The 14608-nt window shown below is 40.7% G+C and overlaps 1 protein-coding gene across 1 annotated transcript in view; it reads right to left on the bottom strand.

The window, feature by feature from the left end:
* Positions 1-7156: 7156 nt before the first annotated feature.
* The window catches only part of BPIFB2 (BPI fold containing family B member 2), a 31802-nt gene continuing 24350 nt past the window's right edge, over positions 7157-14608 (bottom strand). The window contains exons 13-16 of the mRNA XM_043980796.1: positions 12674-12719; positions 11160-11223; positions 9543-9619; positions 7157-7198 (exon numbers count right to left, since the gene is read on the bottom strand). Of these exons, the coding sequence (XP_043836731.1) occupies positions 7157-7198; positions 9543-9619; positions 11160-11223; positions 12674-12719 (229 nt within the window). The remainder of the gene's footprint in view (positions 7199-9542; positions 9620-11159; positions 11224-12673; positions 12720-14608) is intronic.

Here is a 14608-nt window from a genome sequence, read left to right on the forward strand (position 1 = left end):
CCAGCCTTGCAGTTGGTGGAGTATAAATTCATATGTGTGTGTGTGTGTGTGTGTGTGTGTGTGTGTGTGTGTGTGTGCGTATAAATGTGTATATGTGGATGTGGATGTGCGTGTGTAGACATATGTGTGTATATGTATATATGTGTATATGTATGCATGTGTATATAAATATATATGCGTATATCCATACACATACACATATATATGGCGCTATAATTAACATGGGTGTATAATAAGGGAGGCCTATGTCTCTGCATGATCTTTCTCACTCACTATCCCACAATGAAAACCAGCAGGGATATTAGAATTACTAAATAGCAAGCAGTTTCTAGCCATTAGGAGGTAAATGAGAAGGCCACTTTTGCTTTCCTTTTGTAGGTACAAATATGATCTAAAAGGGGAATACCCCCATGGTAAATGTTAGGTTACCATTTAAAAACCCATCATAGTAGGACAGCATCCTTGACCATCTAATATTGTGAAATGCAGAAGCAAAAGGCTAATGAATGCTCATATAGTTAAAATCATCTATACCCACTGGGGTAGGGTGATTCTTTTAAATCTAAAAGGCTCTTATTAAGAAACTCCTTACAGGAATCTCCTGGTTGATCAGAAAATAACACAGGTTTTATATGTAAACAATGGATCCAGAGTCCTTTTCTTCCATCCAATAAGACTTGAAATGGTTCTTCACAGGCAGATTTGATTTCTATCATTTACCAGATTGGATATCAGAGAGGGAAATCCAGAGATACAATTTGTACCACAGCTACTATTTGTTGAAGTTCTTTCAATCTATGCTGTAGTTCCCAAATGTAGGAAGCAGCACTTCCTAGCAGTGAGATATACACTAAAGAAAAAGGTTTTGATTTTATAGGAGGCTGTCCAGAAAGCATTTTGTAAGGGAATGCATGGCATTCCCCCACCCCTTGGTCTACCTCTGAGATGGATTAGAGACAAAGAGAGGACATGGGCTATTTCAAGTGAGTTTCAGAACACAATTTACCAATGGGGGATTTCAACTCCCTATTCGTGCACTCAACCTGACCAAAACTCTAGGGATAATAAAGAGTATGGAATCTGGGGGAGATTCCAAATGATAGAATCCACTGCTGGCAATATCCTGCAGTTCCTGAAATGACACAAACATGCTTCTTAGTCTTAGGAACTGACAGGTGTTGAATTGCCTGTATGCATTTCTGAGAAATAGAAAGCATCCCAACAGATAGAACCAAGCCAAGATACTCTATCTAATGCTTGCACCACTGTACCTTTGATCTGGAAACCTTTTGTCCACAGTGGTAGAGCTGGAGGAGAAGATGATGACCATCTTTCTGGCAGATATCAGTTGTAGATGAGGCAAGTAGAAAATCGTCAATATGTTGGACTAAAACTGAGTCTGTGAAGACAAAAGAGCCTAAATCTTGCAGTAAAATTTGAGAGAATAGAGTAGGAGACTCAACCAAGCCTTGAGACAAAGGAGCCCATGTGTACTGCTGATTATTCTAAGTAAATCTGAACAGGTATCTGGATTTGGAACTTACAGGAATGCTAAAAAATGTGGCACACAGTTCTATAACTGTAAAACAGGTAGGATCATGAGGAACAGAAGAAACAACTGCAGCAGGGTTGGATACCACAAGATGCCTTGGTGTAGCATGCATTAATAGCATATAAATCTTGAAAAAACTAGTAAACAGGTTTATTATTGGGTCTGGGTTTAGGTTCCTTAACAGGTACTATGGGAGTATTGGAGGGAGACCTCCATGAAACCAAAAGCCCTTGTTCTATAAAAGAATTAATGATGCGTGCAATTCCTTTGATGGATTCCCCAGTCAAGGGATACCAAGGCACTGATGATGGTGACACCCCTTTTGTTGCAATGGTAACTGGAACTGCTAACTCTAAAAGGCCCACATCAGTGAAAGAAGTGGCCCACAAAGAACTGGGAATATCATGGGCAATACTAAGACTACTGTTATAATCACCTTGAGCTAGTGCCACAGGAAAAAGCTCATCATTAGAAAAATCATTGAAAAGAATCAGTCAATAATGGAAATAAGGAGGTCAGATTCTCGGGCAACTATATGGTTAAAGAATTATCTAGAAGGAATGAAATGGTGCCATTAAATTTACATGAGAGATCTCTTCCCAATGGATTAGTAGGTGCATTAGATACCCATAAAAAGGAATGCAAACAAGATAGGGAGCCCACCATCACCTTTTGTGGGGATAAGAGAAGCTCCTGTGGTGTTCCCTGTATCCCCACCGTTTTTATATATTGAATAATGGTAAAATTAGAGCTTGGTTTTTAATTAAAACTGAATGAGTAGCTCCAGTATCAATATGGCAAACATATGAGACACCTGCTATTTTTAGAGCAATGCTTGCTTCTCCATTTGGGGAGATGAAGAGGTAGGGATGATAGGGGCAAGGATCTTGGAAGTAATCCCTGCCTCTTCCCCATACCTTCATGCACAGAAATTTCCCTGTTGTTCAAACTCTCTGTTGTTTTGTTCCTGGACCTTTCCATGCCTATTGTTCCTTTCTTTCTTATTCAAGAGCTTCCTGAATCAGTTCTCCCTTTATGGGGCATAATTTTGCCTCTGAAACCAATTTAGGTCCTATCCTTGGGTCCCTTTGGTACTGTCTTTTTATCATGTAGTCCCTAGCAAAGTCCCCTCTTTTTCCACAGTAAAAACAATCTTTATGGTCTTTATTGGGATGCTGAATTGATGGAAGGAAGTGAATAAGGGGTATTGGATGGCCAGAAGTCTGGACAGCTGCAAGGAAAAACTTAAGCTGAGCCTCTTGTTGGGACTTCTCTCCTGTATCTGTATTATCCTTAACAGGCTCTTTTCTTTCATTAAACATATTGTGTAGGGCAGCTAGGTGGCACAGTAGATAAAATACCGGCCCTGGATTCAGGAGAACCTGAGTTCAAATCCAGCCCCAGACACTTGACACCTACTAGCTGTGTGACCCTAGGCAAGTCACTTAACCTGAATTGCCTCACTTAAAAAAAAAACATATTGCACAATCACCTTGGGTTCCCCCATGGCTTTTTCATGTCAGCCTCGACAGTACTTGAGAAAGTAGTCATTGATCTTAGGCAATGATTGATTGCAAAGGCTGCATTAATAATCCTTGCATCCCATTGGTTTAGACCTAATCTAGCATAATGCTTTCCTCTCATATAATCTATCATAAAATCACATAGGGCTTTCACCCTTTTCCTGAACAGTCTCATGAAATTTACTAAAATTATCTAGTCTCTCTGAAAAAAGTCCCATGCCCCTAAGTAAGGCATCCCTAGTCTGTTGCAATTGGGCAAATTCTGCAGGTTTGTTAGGATCCCAGTGGGGATCTTGTATTGGCCAGGTTCCCTCACCTTCTGGATCCACAATCTGCCTATGTATAACTTCAATAACACCTACTCTTTCTCCAGGAGATAATAGGGTCTCCATGAGATCAGTTACATCACTCCATGTTGGGCTATAGCCACAAAAGATGGCTTTAATTTGATTCAATAATTGCAATAGGATCTCCATCAAATCTAGATATATCTTTCTTCCAATTCAAGAGGTCTGATGACCTAATAGGAAAATTTTCTTTGCTGTATACAAGACTTCCCCCTGATGCTTGATGCATTTTAGCTACAAGATGAAAAATATCAGTAGGCTGCTCTGTTCCTTGAATTTTCATTAAGGAAGGGAGTGTTTCAGAAGAAGGAGCATAAGAAGTGGGGGCAAAGGAAGAAGGATGGGGGCAAAGGTCTGGTAAAGCTTGATAGAGAGATGAGGGCTGACTGTCTTTAGCTAGCACCTCCCAACAATACCAATAATTCTTCTGTTCTTAACTAGTTAAGGGAGATTGTGCATTAAAATTCTGTAACTCTTTAAGAAAAGAGTAGTCAAAAGTTCCATACTTTGGCGAGAACCATTCCCTTAAACCTTTTATAATCTCATACAAGATCTTACAGCTTAAAAGTTCTTTCCCTGGTCTTCCCCTACTGGAGAGGAAGTCCTCCCTTATCCCAAGCAATTAGAAACTTGCCTAATGGGGATCCTGTAGGAATGCTTATGCTTGACCCCATCTCTCCTGTGGACATTCTCAAACAGGCGTGCCACTCCTCAGAGGAACTTGTCCTGAGAGAATTGGACTAGATTCCCAAGGTATCTTCTTGCCTTTCAGCTTTTTTCCCTCTGAGAAGTCCCCCACTAAAGACACTGGAGACAGCCCCCTTGACTATTTATGGATGATAGGGGACATTCCCCTAGCCATATGAGTTCTGCCTTAATGGCAGCTTTTTCCTACAGCTAACACTCAAAATATTTTAGGGATTTGTTCTGGCAAATTTCTCAAATACTCCCAATTCTTCATTTCAGGGATCAACCTCTAAGGTTTTTAAGACTGGTCAGCTAGAATATGTTAAAAATCAGGTGGTTGGTCTCTGGAAATTCTTGTGTGTAGTTAAACTGGGCAAACAGGGATAAATGACTTGCATAGGGTTACATAGATAGGGTCTGGGGCAGCTAGATGGCACAGTGGATAAAGCACCAGCCCTGGATTCAGGAGTACCTGAGTTCAAATCTGGCCTCAGACACTTGACACTTACTAGCTGTGTGACCTTGGGCAAGTCACTTAACCCCCATTGCCCCACAAAATTAAAAAAAATTTTAAAACATAAATAGGGTCTGAGGTCAGATTTGAACTCAGGAATACAGATCTTCCTGACTCCAGGCCCAGCACTCTATCCACTGTACCACCTAGCTGTTCACTGTAATGAGTTGCACAATTTCTTTGAATCATCATCTACACTGATCACTAAATTCAGACTCCCTACATATAGCCCTTCTTTAATTGCTGATGGTAATGACCTGGTCCTGAATTGCCTCTGTTTCCACAAATAAATCCACATCCCTATGTTTGACATTTTCTTGATAACTTGACACTTCCTTGGTGAGTTCAAGTGAGATCACCCATGGAAATGCTTTAGATTACACTCTTAGATCATTACTTTTTCCTAGCCTCCATTGAGTAAGCAAATTTTAGTTACATTTGGCAAATCTAGTCATATATACTTGTTAATCATCTTTCACTATTTCTTAGTGAAGTGATGTCTGTTTGTTCCAAAAGGATTTCTGCAAATGTTTTCATTTGCCATGTTCTCTAAGAATTTTTTATCAATTCTCTTTCTTCATTTTCCAGGGAAGTATTCATCTTCCTATAGCTACCTTAGGAGAGTGAGAAGCCCTCTCCTTCATTAATGTTGTAGGTATTTTTGTTAAAAAATACTTTCCAAACATGTTAGGGTTCATATTATGGTTCCAGATATATATATATATATATATATATATATATATACATATACATATACATATATACGTGTATACATGTATATATATATACACATATACATATGTACATGTATATTGAGAGAGAGAGAGAGAGAATAGTACTGCATAGATATTAATTGCTTCCTCCCACTCAACTTTGATTTCAGGATGCCAATAAGTCTCTTAACATATTTAGCCACAAATTCCTCTTTGATAGCTTTGTGCTCCGTGAGTCTTTTCTAAAAGAAATCAAAGTATTTGCAAGTATTGCCTTCATCCATAGATTCAATGTGTCCTCCAAATTTAAGGCCAAAACCTCCAGTCTCTTTCTTGCCTTTGTGTACATTAGGAATTTTACATGTATTGAGTCCAAACACTTTATTACTATGACTAAAATAATTTTTATTATTAATGAATAGATGAATGAGTAATTTAATGAATAAGTAACATCATATAAAATAAATTCAACAACCCATATCCTGGTATCCAGGGAGCATCCCTTGCTTACTGCTACTTTTCCCTCTATCCATCTTTACCTTTAATATCACATAAATCTCGGAGTTGGAAGGAACTCCAGAGTTTAATCTATACTTGAACAGAAATCCTCTCTGCAACTTCCCCGGCAAACAGTCATCCAACCTCTACTTGAAGATTTCCTAAGGCTGCCCATCTACCTTTTGGGTAGAGCTAATCATAAGGAAGTTTCTCCTTACATTGAGTCAGAAATCTCCCTTTCTGCCAGTTCTATCCATCACTCCTAGGTCTGCCTCCTAGGGACAAGCAGAACAAGACTTCCAAATGACAGCTCTTTAGATCCTTGACAGATCTTATAAATCCCCTAAACCTTCCTTTTGCAGGCTAAATGATACCAGTTCCTTCAACCTGTTGTTCTATGACTTGATCTCAAGGTCCTTTCTCACCCTGGTTACCCTCCTCTGGAAGCTCTCTAATTTATCGATGTCCTTCCTAAAATGTGCTATTCAGAATGAATCATAAGACTTGACATCAGACTCTGTCTGACCAGGACAGAGTGCCGCCAAACTCACACTTCTGGCATTGTAGACATTTTCAATGAAGCCTCAGAGAACATTAGCTTTTTTGGCTTTTATCTCTCTGTTGATAGCACTCTTAGTACTTGAAGACAATCATGCCACTCACCCTTCCCTTAGACACCCCTTCTCCAGATTAAGTTCTTTCTTTAAGTCTCTAATACAATTTCCTCCCAGACAGAGGGAGTCTTGATGACAATCATCACCTTTTCTCCCATTTTTGCCAAGGGGCTAGCCCTGCTGGATAGCTCTTAAGGAATGAGTCTTTGTTTTTCTGTTTCTTTTGTATTACCAATGTATCAAGGATAGTTCAACATATACCAGGATTGCTTAAAAGACATTGTTGCTACTTTATGACTCAACCAAAGAATCTAAGATGCATTGGGCAATGTGATACAACAACAATTCATCCCAAAACATAAAGACCTTAGCAGACCTAGCCTGGAAATTGATACACCAGAGGAATTATTTCATAAGGGATGGGGAAGAGGTAGGGGTATCCTTATAGTCTGTCTAGCTATATACTCCTCCTCCAGAGGCAATCAAAAGAAAAAAAGAGAAATAGAGAAGGAAAGAAAAATTCCAGGCAGGCACAGAAGTATTAACTCTACAATCACATAGCTAACAAAAGCAAAAATAGGCTTCAGAGCATTAAAGAAATGTTGGTTTTGATATTCATCTGACATATAGAATGGCCAAACAAGAGAGGTCCAGTTAAGCACAGCTTGCCCTGCCCAGCAGCCTCTCATAGCTCCGTGTTCTTCTTGCTCACTTCTGGAATTGAAGTCCACAGGACACCACAATATAACCCTGGCAGGCAGAGAAAACAAGTTTACTTTATGGGAATCTGGAGGTTTGGAGGTACCCTAGTAGTGTGCCCCAAAATCTTAAAGAAATAAAGAAACCAGTCCTAGACCTCCTGCTAACTTGCTATATGAAGTTAGACAAGCCTCTTAATTTCTCTGGGCCTGGGACCATATGACCACAGGTAAGAGACTGAATATGGCCTTAAGAGTTCATCTCCTACAACCCCCTCATTTTTTTTCAGATGAGGAAAATGAGGGAAGCTTTTGGTTTTGTCTTGAGACTGTCTCCCTATCTCAACCAGTGGTCACTAATGGGCCCATTCTTCTACTAATCAACACAAGCTTTGACCTGCTTCATTTCCAACATGGGCTTGAATCCCCCATGTTAGGCAGCCTAGTGACCCTCCAACCCCCCAATCCTGAGGGCTCATCATTTTGATTCTATATGTAGTGTGGACACCTGATTGCCTTTAGCCCTGCTGTAGCTCAGAACTCCTCAGCTTATGAGATCTGTCAGCCTCAGCTTCCCTAACAGCAGGGACCACAAGCATCCACTGCCATGCCCCACCCCAAAGGGGAAAGTTTTTTGCCCAAATGCATGAAACTCATAATGTAGAAAATAGTACTAACTTTGACTTCAGAAAACCTTGGTTGAAATCCTAACTCTGTTATTTATTACCTGGAACAACTCAGCTAACTCCTCCTGGCCTGTTTTCTCAACTGAAAAATAAGGGGTTTGGGCCAGAAAATCTCTAAGGCCCCACTCAGAATAAATTCTATGCTCCTACTCAAAGGCAGGGGAAGGATTGTGACTCAGGTCTTCTAATTCCAAATCTGATGTTTATTGTACATCATCACATGGCCTCAGTGTTTACACCTGTCATATGGATATAACTGCTTTTCCTATCTCATAGAAGTAATGAATACATAAAAGTCTTAAAAAGCTACATATGTAACTTGGCATGAGGGGTAGCAAAAAGTCATATGATGTCATGGAAAGAGTACAGAACTGGGAGATGAGTTTGAGTTCAAGCTCTGACCTTCACAAGCTGTTACTTCCCCTCTCTAATTTTTCAGTTTCCCCTGCTATAAAATGAGGAGCTAGGACTAGGAGTTCAGTTCTCAGGTTTTTTGGTATCAGGACCCCTTTACCCTCTTAAAAATTATTGAAGGGGCATCTAGGTGGCAAAGTGGATAAAGCACCAGCCCTGGATTCATGAGGATCTGAGTTCAAATCTGTCCTCAGACACTTGACACTTACTAGCTATGTGACCCTGGGAAAGTCACTTAACCCTCATTGCCCCACAAAAACAAAAACAAAACAAAAAATTATTGAAGATCCTCCCAAAGGGCTGTTGTTTAGTTTAGGTAGGTTTTATCTATTGATATTTATCATATTAGAAATTAAATGTCAATATTGTTATGAAAATAGTTTTGACCTTTCTGACCCTCAAAAAGCATTTCAGGGAGCCCCCTACGGTCCCCACCTTATTTTGGAAAATGATGTACTGTGTGATCTCAAAGAGCCTTTCTAGATCTGAATCCTATGTTAAATCCTATCTTAAACATATGAAAACTTGTAAATTATTATCTCCATTTTACAGGTGAGGAAACATAGCTAATTAGTAGCATAGCAAGGACTAAATTTCAGACATCCTAACTTCAGTCTCAACTCTTCTTCTAGTAAGCCAGGTTAGAATTGTTTTTAATCTCAAGGGGGAAGAGCATTGGCTATGGAGTCGGGGTACTTTGATTTAAATCTCAGCTCAATCAACTTATTAGCTGGACAAATCATTTAACTTCTATGGGCCTCAGTTTCCTCATCTGTAAAGTGTGGAAGTAGGTGCAGATGACCCTCTTCCAAGCTCTAAATCCATGATTCTATGTACTGCTGCACCTACCAATGGTTCCCTGGACATTAATTTGTTACCTTCCTTCCCAGAATCTGAGTCTGTGTTGCCTATTCAACCTGGCTCCCCTGAGTTGAGACCACTCTTCCCAAACTGTCTGCACATCTAGGCAGCAAAGAATGGACTCTGTAGGAGCCAGTGTGGTAAGATATCAAGAACACAAAACCTGGAGCCTGAGAAACTGCGTCAGACTCATACACTCAGCTGTGTAACCTCATCATTTTCTCCAAGCCTTAGTCTCCTCACCTGCAAAATGAAGGGGTCGGGCTAGAGGAGCTCCCATGCTTTCTAGTTCTAAATCCTGTCATCCCATAATATTTCCTATCTCTTTGTGTCTCCATCCTACCCATGCCACCCCACCCCCAGCCTCAACCAAGGGTCATGAGGGCACAGGGCCAGGCCTTGACAGATGTCCAAGCCTCATTTAGTCATTCTTACCTCATACATAAAGACCTGAGGGGTGTTGTAGTTCACGCTAGCAACAGTAGGAAGAATAGCTCCCAAGCCAAAGAGTGCTATGAAGGGGGAAAAACACACAATCAGTTGTATCCTTCCCCTGGCCACTCAAACAAGGCCACAGTGACCTTCTCCCACACCAAAACCAATCATTTTAATCTCCTTATGCAATGCATGAACCCTTCCTTCCCAAAAGTGAAATTTGAATGTCACCGGACAAGGAGGTCAGATTCTAGGAGTCATCCTATAATTTCCACTTTAACTCAGGGTCCAACATTGCCAACTCAGCCATGTTCCCAAGCAACAGAGTCCAGTGGAAAGAGGGAAGAGCCTGTCTCGTATGCTGGCCCTGACACTAGTTGCCTGAGTGACCTTAAGCAAGTCACTTATGCTCTCTCTCTGCACCTCAGTCTCATTATCAGCAAAATAAGGGAACTGAACCTGTTGGCCTCTAAGGTCCCTTTGTCGCTCTAAATCTATAGAAACTAAAAGCTGTCTAGAGGAGAACAACTAGAGAAGAGGCTTGAAATGATGCCACTAAAAAGATTAGTTGAATGAACTCGGGGTATTTCCTCTGTAAGAAGAAAAGACTTCAACTGGGAATGTGATCTTCAAATACCTGAAAAGTTATCATGGAGAAAAGGAAACAGACCTGTTTTTTTCTCCCCCAAGAGGAAGAATTAAAAGCAGAACCAAAAGAATGTAGCCCCATATAAGGAAGAACTTCACCCTTTAACTGTCCAGCTCGGTGTCTCAGTAGATAGCATTCCCTTGAGTCAGGAAGACCTAAGTTCAAATCCAGCCTCAGATACCTATGACCTGTGTGACTCTGGGCAACTCACAACCTCTGAACTGCCTCAGTTTCTTCAACTTTAAAATGGAGAAAATAATAGCACCTCTCTCAGAGAGCTGTTGTGAAAATCAAATGAGATATTTGTAAAGCACTCAGCATAGTACCTAGCACATAGTAGATGCTGAATAAATGTTTGTTCCCTTCCCAGAATAGAGTAAGCTATCTTCAGAGGTAGTGAATTCCCCATCACTGCAGAAACACAATCATGAACTTGGTAACTTTCAAAAGATCAGAGAATTCCCCCACTTCCAGTCAAAGAATCCATAAAGGGGTTACCTGAATAGACTTAGATAATCTCTAAAATTATCAACTTTGAGATTCTGGAATTCAGGGGGAAAGAGGAAGAATAACCCCATGGTTCCTCTAATCACACCCTTTGGGGTTTTAATGTTATCAGTCACCTTCCCCTCAGACTCCATATATTGAAAAAATAAGTGAAATCCTTTTAGTCTGTCCCAAGCCAAACCTGTATATAGGATGAGAAGGTAATAGGCTCCATCCTTTTACAGATGAAGAAACTAAGGCACAGTGATTGTGTCAGAGCCCAGACTTTCACCCAGGTGCTCTGATCCCAAACTCAGCATTCTTTTCTCCACACCACATTTCTCCCAGGAAGGACTCTACACTATTTTTCCAGCTTCTCCATTTTGCTTCCTAAACGAACAGAGATACACCGATATGGGCCACCCAAAGAGGCCCTGTCTCCCACAGCTACATGCACTTTTCCCCATGGCAGAGGTTCTTACAATTCAGGTGCTCTATCAGAGGACTCTTGACCGCGGATATTATGAATGGATTCACCTTCGACAGCTGGCACCAGATACCAGAAAGGTGCGTTTCCAGTGTCAGACAAATCAGGAAGCCATGAACCAGGGTCAGGGAGATGCAGGCAGGCAAAGGAGAGAAACAAACGGACAGAATGAAAAGACTGTTCCTGAAACAAGGCTGTGTGTGTCTCTCCCCTCCCCACACAGTTTCTATGGCTCTCCATGGCCCATATGATGCAGTCTAAACTCTCTAGCCTGACAAGCAGGGTCCAAAATCTAGCTCTGCTATTTCTTTACTGGCTGTGTGACCTTGTGTAAGTCTCTTCCCCTTTCTGGGAGGTAGACTTCTCATCTATACCATCCTAGAATCATAGATTTGGAGCTGAAAGAGACCTCAGAGGTAATCTAGTATAACCTTTTCATTTTACAGGAGGAAAAACTGAGGCTTAACAAGAATAAATGACTTGCCCAAGGTCACACAGGTCATAAATGGCCAAGTCATGTTCCCAACCAAAGGGCTGTAACTATAGAGCCTATGCATTACACTGCATCATTTCTAAAAGCCTTTCCAATTCTAAGTCCTGTGATTCTGTGATCCACATTCAAGCCCCAGTTGACCTCTCCAACCTCATTTGCCTCTAATCCCAAATATAGCCTGGGGGTGCAGTGGTTGGAGCGCTGGAGTTGGATTCAGGAAGATCTGAGTTCAAATTCAGCCTCAGACACTTAGTAACTGTGACCCTAAGTAAATCACTTAACCTCTGTCTGCCTCAGTTTCCACAACTGTAAAATGGGGATAATAATAATGCCTTCCTCACAGAGTTGTTGTAAAGATAAAATGAGATTTTTGTAAAGAACTTTGCAAACCTTAAAGTGCTATATTAATGCTAATTATTATATGCATAGCAGCAACACTGTATAATAATAACTAGCATTTATGTAGTGCTTTAAGGTTCACAAAGTTTTTACAAATATCTCATTTTATCCTCACAACAACCCTAGTAGGTAGCCTGTATTATTAACCTCATTTGACAGATGAGGAAACTGAGGCAGATGATTATGTGACTTGCCCAGGGTCACACAACTAGTAAGTATCTGAGATTGAGTTTGAGTTCAGGTCTTCCTGATCCTAAATCCAATGCTCTATCAACTATATCACCTAACCGCCATTCCTTGAGATAATCTCTTTCCTTCATGCCTTTGCTCACTCTGGTTTTTTAATTTTCTGCATGAAATTAACAACTGTTAAAATTCTCTCTCTTCTTCAGAGTTCAGTACATGGTTCCTGCTATGCTGAAGTGGTTGGTTATGTTTTAAGACTTACATCAGGGGGCAGCTAGGTGGTACAGTGGATAAAGCACCAGTCCTGGATTCAGGAGGACCTGAGTTCAAATCCGGATTCAGACACTTGACACTTACGAGCTGTGTGACCCTGGGCAAGTCACTTACCCCTCATTGCTACACACACACACACACACACACAAAAGACTTACATCAAAATCACCCACATTGGAGGAGGTCACTTTGAGCTCAATGTCACTAAAACACAACCAGAAAAAAAAAAAGATGAGACAGGTAGCCCCCCTGATTAAGTCAACATCAGTCAATCAACAAGCTTTTATTAAGTACCCACTGTATACAAGACACTGTTCTAAACAATGGTCTTAGCATCAGAACTCCATTCCTTTCCTCATACTCTTCCCTACCTCACTCTCCACAGACCATTCCTTCCAATCCAAAGATGACCTGATTAGGTAAAAAAGCTTTTTTAAAAAAGGAATTTTAAAAAAGCAATCATGCTATGAGGGAAAGACCTCCTTGTCCAGGAATCTGGAGACCTGGATTCTGGTCCTAACTTTGACATTAAGTCACTATGTGAGGCAGCTAGGTGGCGCAGTGGATAAAGCACTGGTCTTGGATTCAGGAGGACCTGAGTTCAAATCCAGCCTCAGACACTTGACACTTACTAGCTGTGTGACCCTGGGCAAGTCACTTAACCCTCATTGCCGTGCAAAAAAAAAAAATCACTATGTGAACTTTGACAAGCCTCTTCTCCTTGTTGGGCCTCAGTTTCCTCCTTTGGAGGTTCATCTAGATCTCTAAGGTCCTTCTAAATTGAAAGGTTCCTAAATAAAAAATTGAAATGAGTTTGCCTTCCCTTTGAAGGCCTAATCAGAGCTATCACAGAAGCATGTAATGTGTTCAAACAGGAATTCTTGACCTGAGGTCCATGTACCTTTTTTTAAAATTGAATAACTAAATTTCAATATAACTGTTTTCCTTTGTAGTCCTATTATTTTAGAAATCTAAAAATATCATTCGGAGAAGAGGTCTCACACACTCACACACACACACACACACACACTCACACAGAGTTAAGAACCTCTGATTTAATTAAATTAAAGAAAATGGAAGACCTGGCCACTGTTTACCTGTATGGCTCTTCCTAACTCTTTAGAAGTGGTATATTCCTGAATCTTCTGCTCTGAGGGAGGGGGAGGGGAAGGGGGTCATGCTAAAAGCATGGTTTATCTGTTAGCACCATCTGATTCCTTTTTACCTAGTATTAGCAAAAAAATCAGTGGGGCAATGGTGGGGAGCTATAGAGATGTAAATCTATATGGCATTTGCACTGGAAATAAGCCAAGAGGATACCTCTACCTCTTACTTTGGGGCTTACAAAAGTCTATGTATCATTTCTATTCAATCAACTTCTCTAATAGTAATGATGATGATATTCCCTCAAGTTCCCTATGGTACTTTACAGGTTACAAAAGGCTTTCATTTGGGGGCAGCTAGTTGGGACAGTGGATAAAGCACTGGCCCTACATTCAGGAGGACCTGAGTTCAAATCTGGCCTCAAACACTTGACACTTACTAGCTGTGTGACCCTGGACAAGTCACTTAACCCTTATTGCCCCCCCCAAAAAAAAAGGCTTTCATTCATTCAGTCTGAGTGGGACAAGGAGGAAATTATCAAGATCATTTTTTAAATGGTGAGGTGAAGTTCATAGAAGCATAGGACTTTCCACAGGGCTAAGAAAACAGTTGTCTAAGAAGGCTGAGTACGATCAATCAAGAAGCTGTGAAGAGTACCTAACTCTTCTATTTGCTTTGAGCCAACACAGTTTCATTAAACATGGACCACATCCTTGGACTATTCATTATATCATACCATGTAATTTCAGAACTGGGAGATGATTTAATATCTCACTTTACAATGAGGAAAGTAAAACCCAAAATGTGACTTTCCCAAGAGTACACTGCGAGCCAACAATATGGCCGAGATTTTAACCCAAGACTCTGGATTCCCAGTCTAGCACTCCTTTCAGTGATATGGATCATGAAATTTAGAAGTGGAAGGGACTTTAGAGATCAGAGAATCCAATCCCCCCCCTTTTTTTACAAGTGAGGAAACTGAGGGTCCA

This window comes from Dromiciops gliroides, chromosome 2, assembly GCF_019393635.1.
Source record: "Dromiciops gliroides isolate mDroGli1 chromosome 2, mDroGli1.pri, whole genome shotgun sequence".
NCBI classification, from domain to species: domain Eukaryota; kingdom Metazoa; phylum Chordata; class Mammalia; order Microbiotheria; family Microbiotheriidae; genus Dromiciops; species Dromiciops gliroides.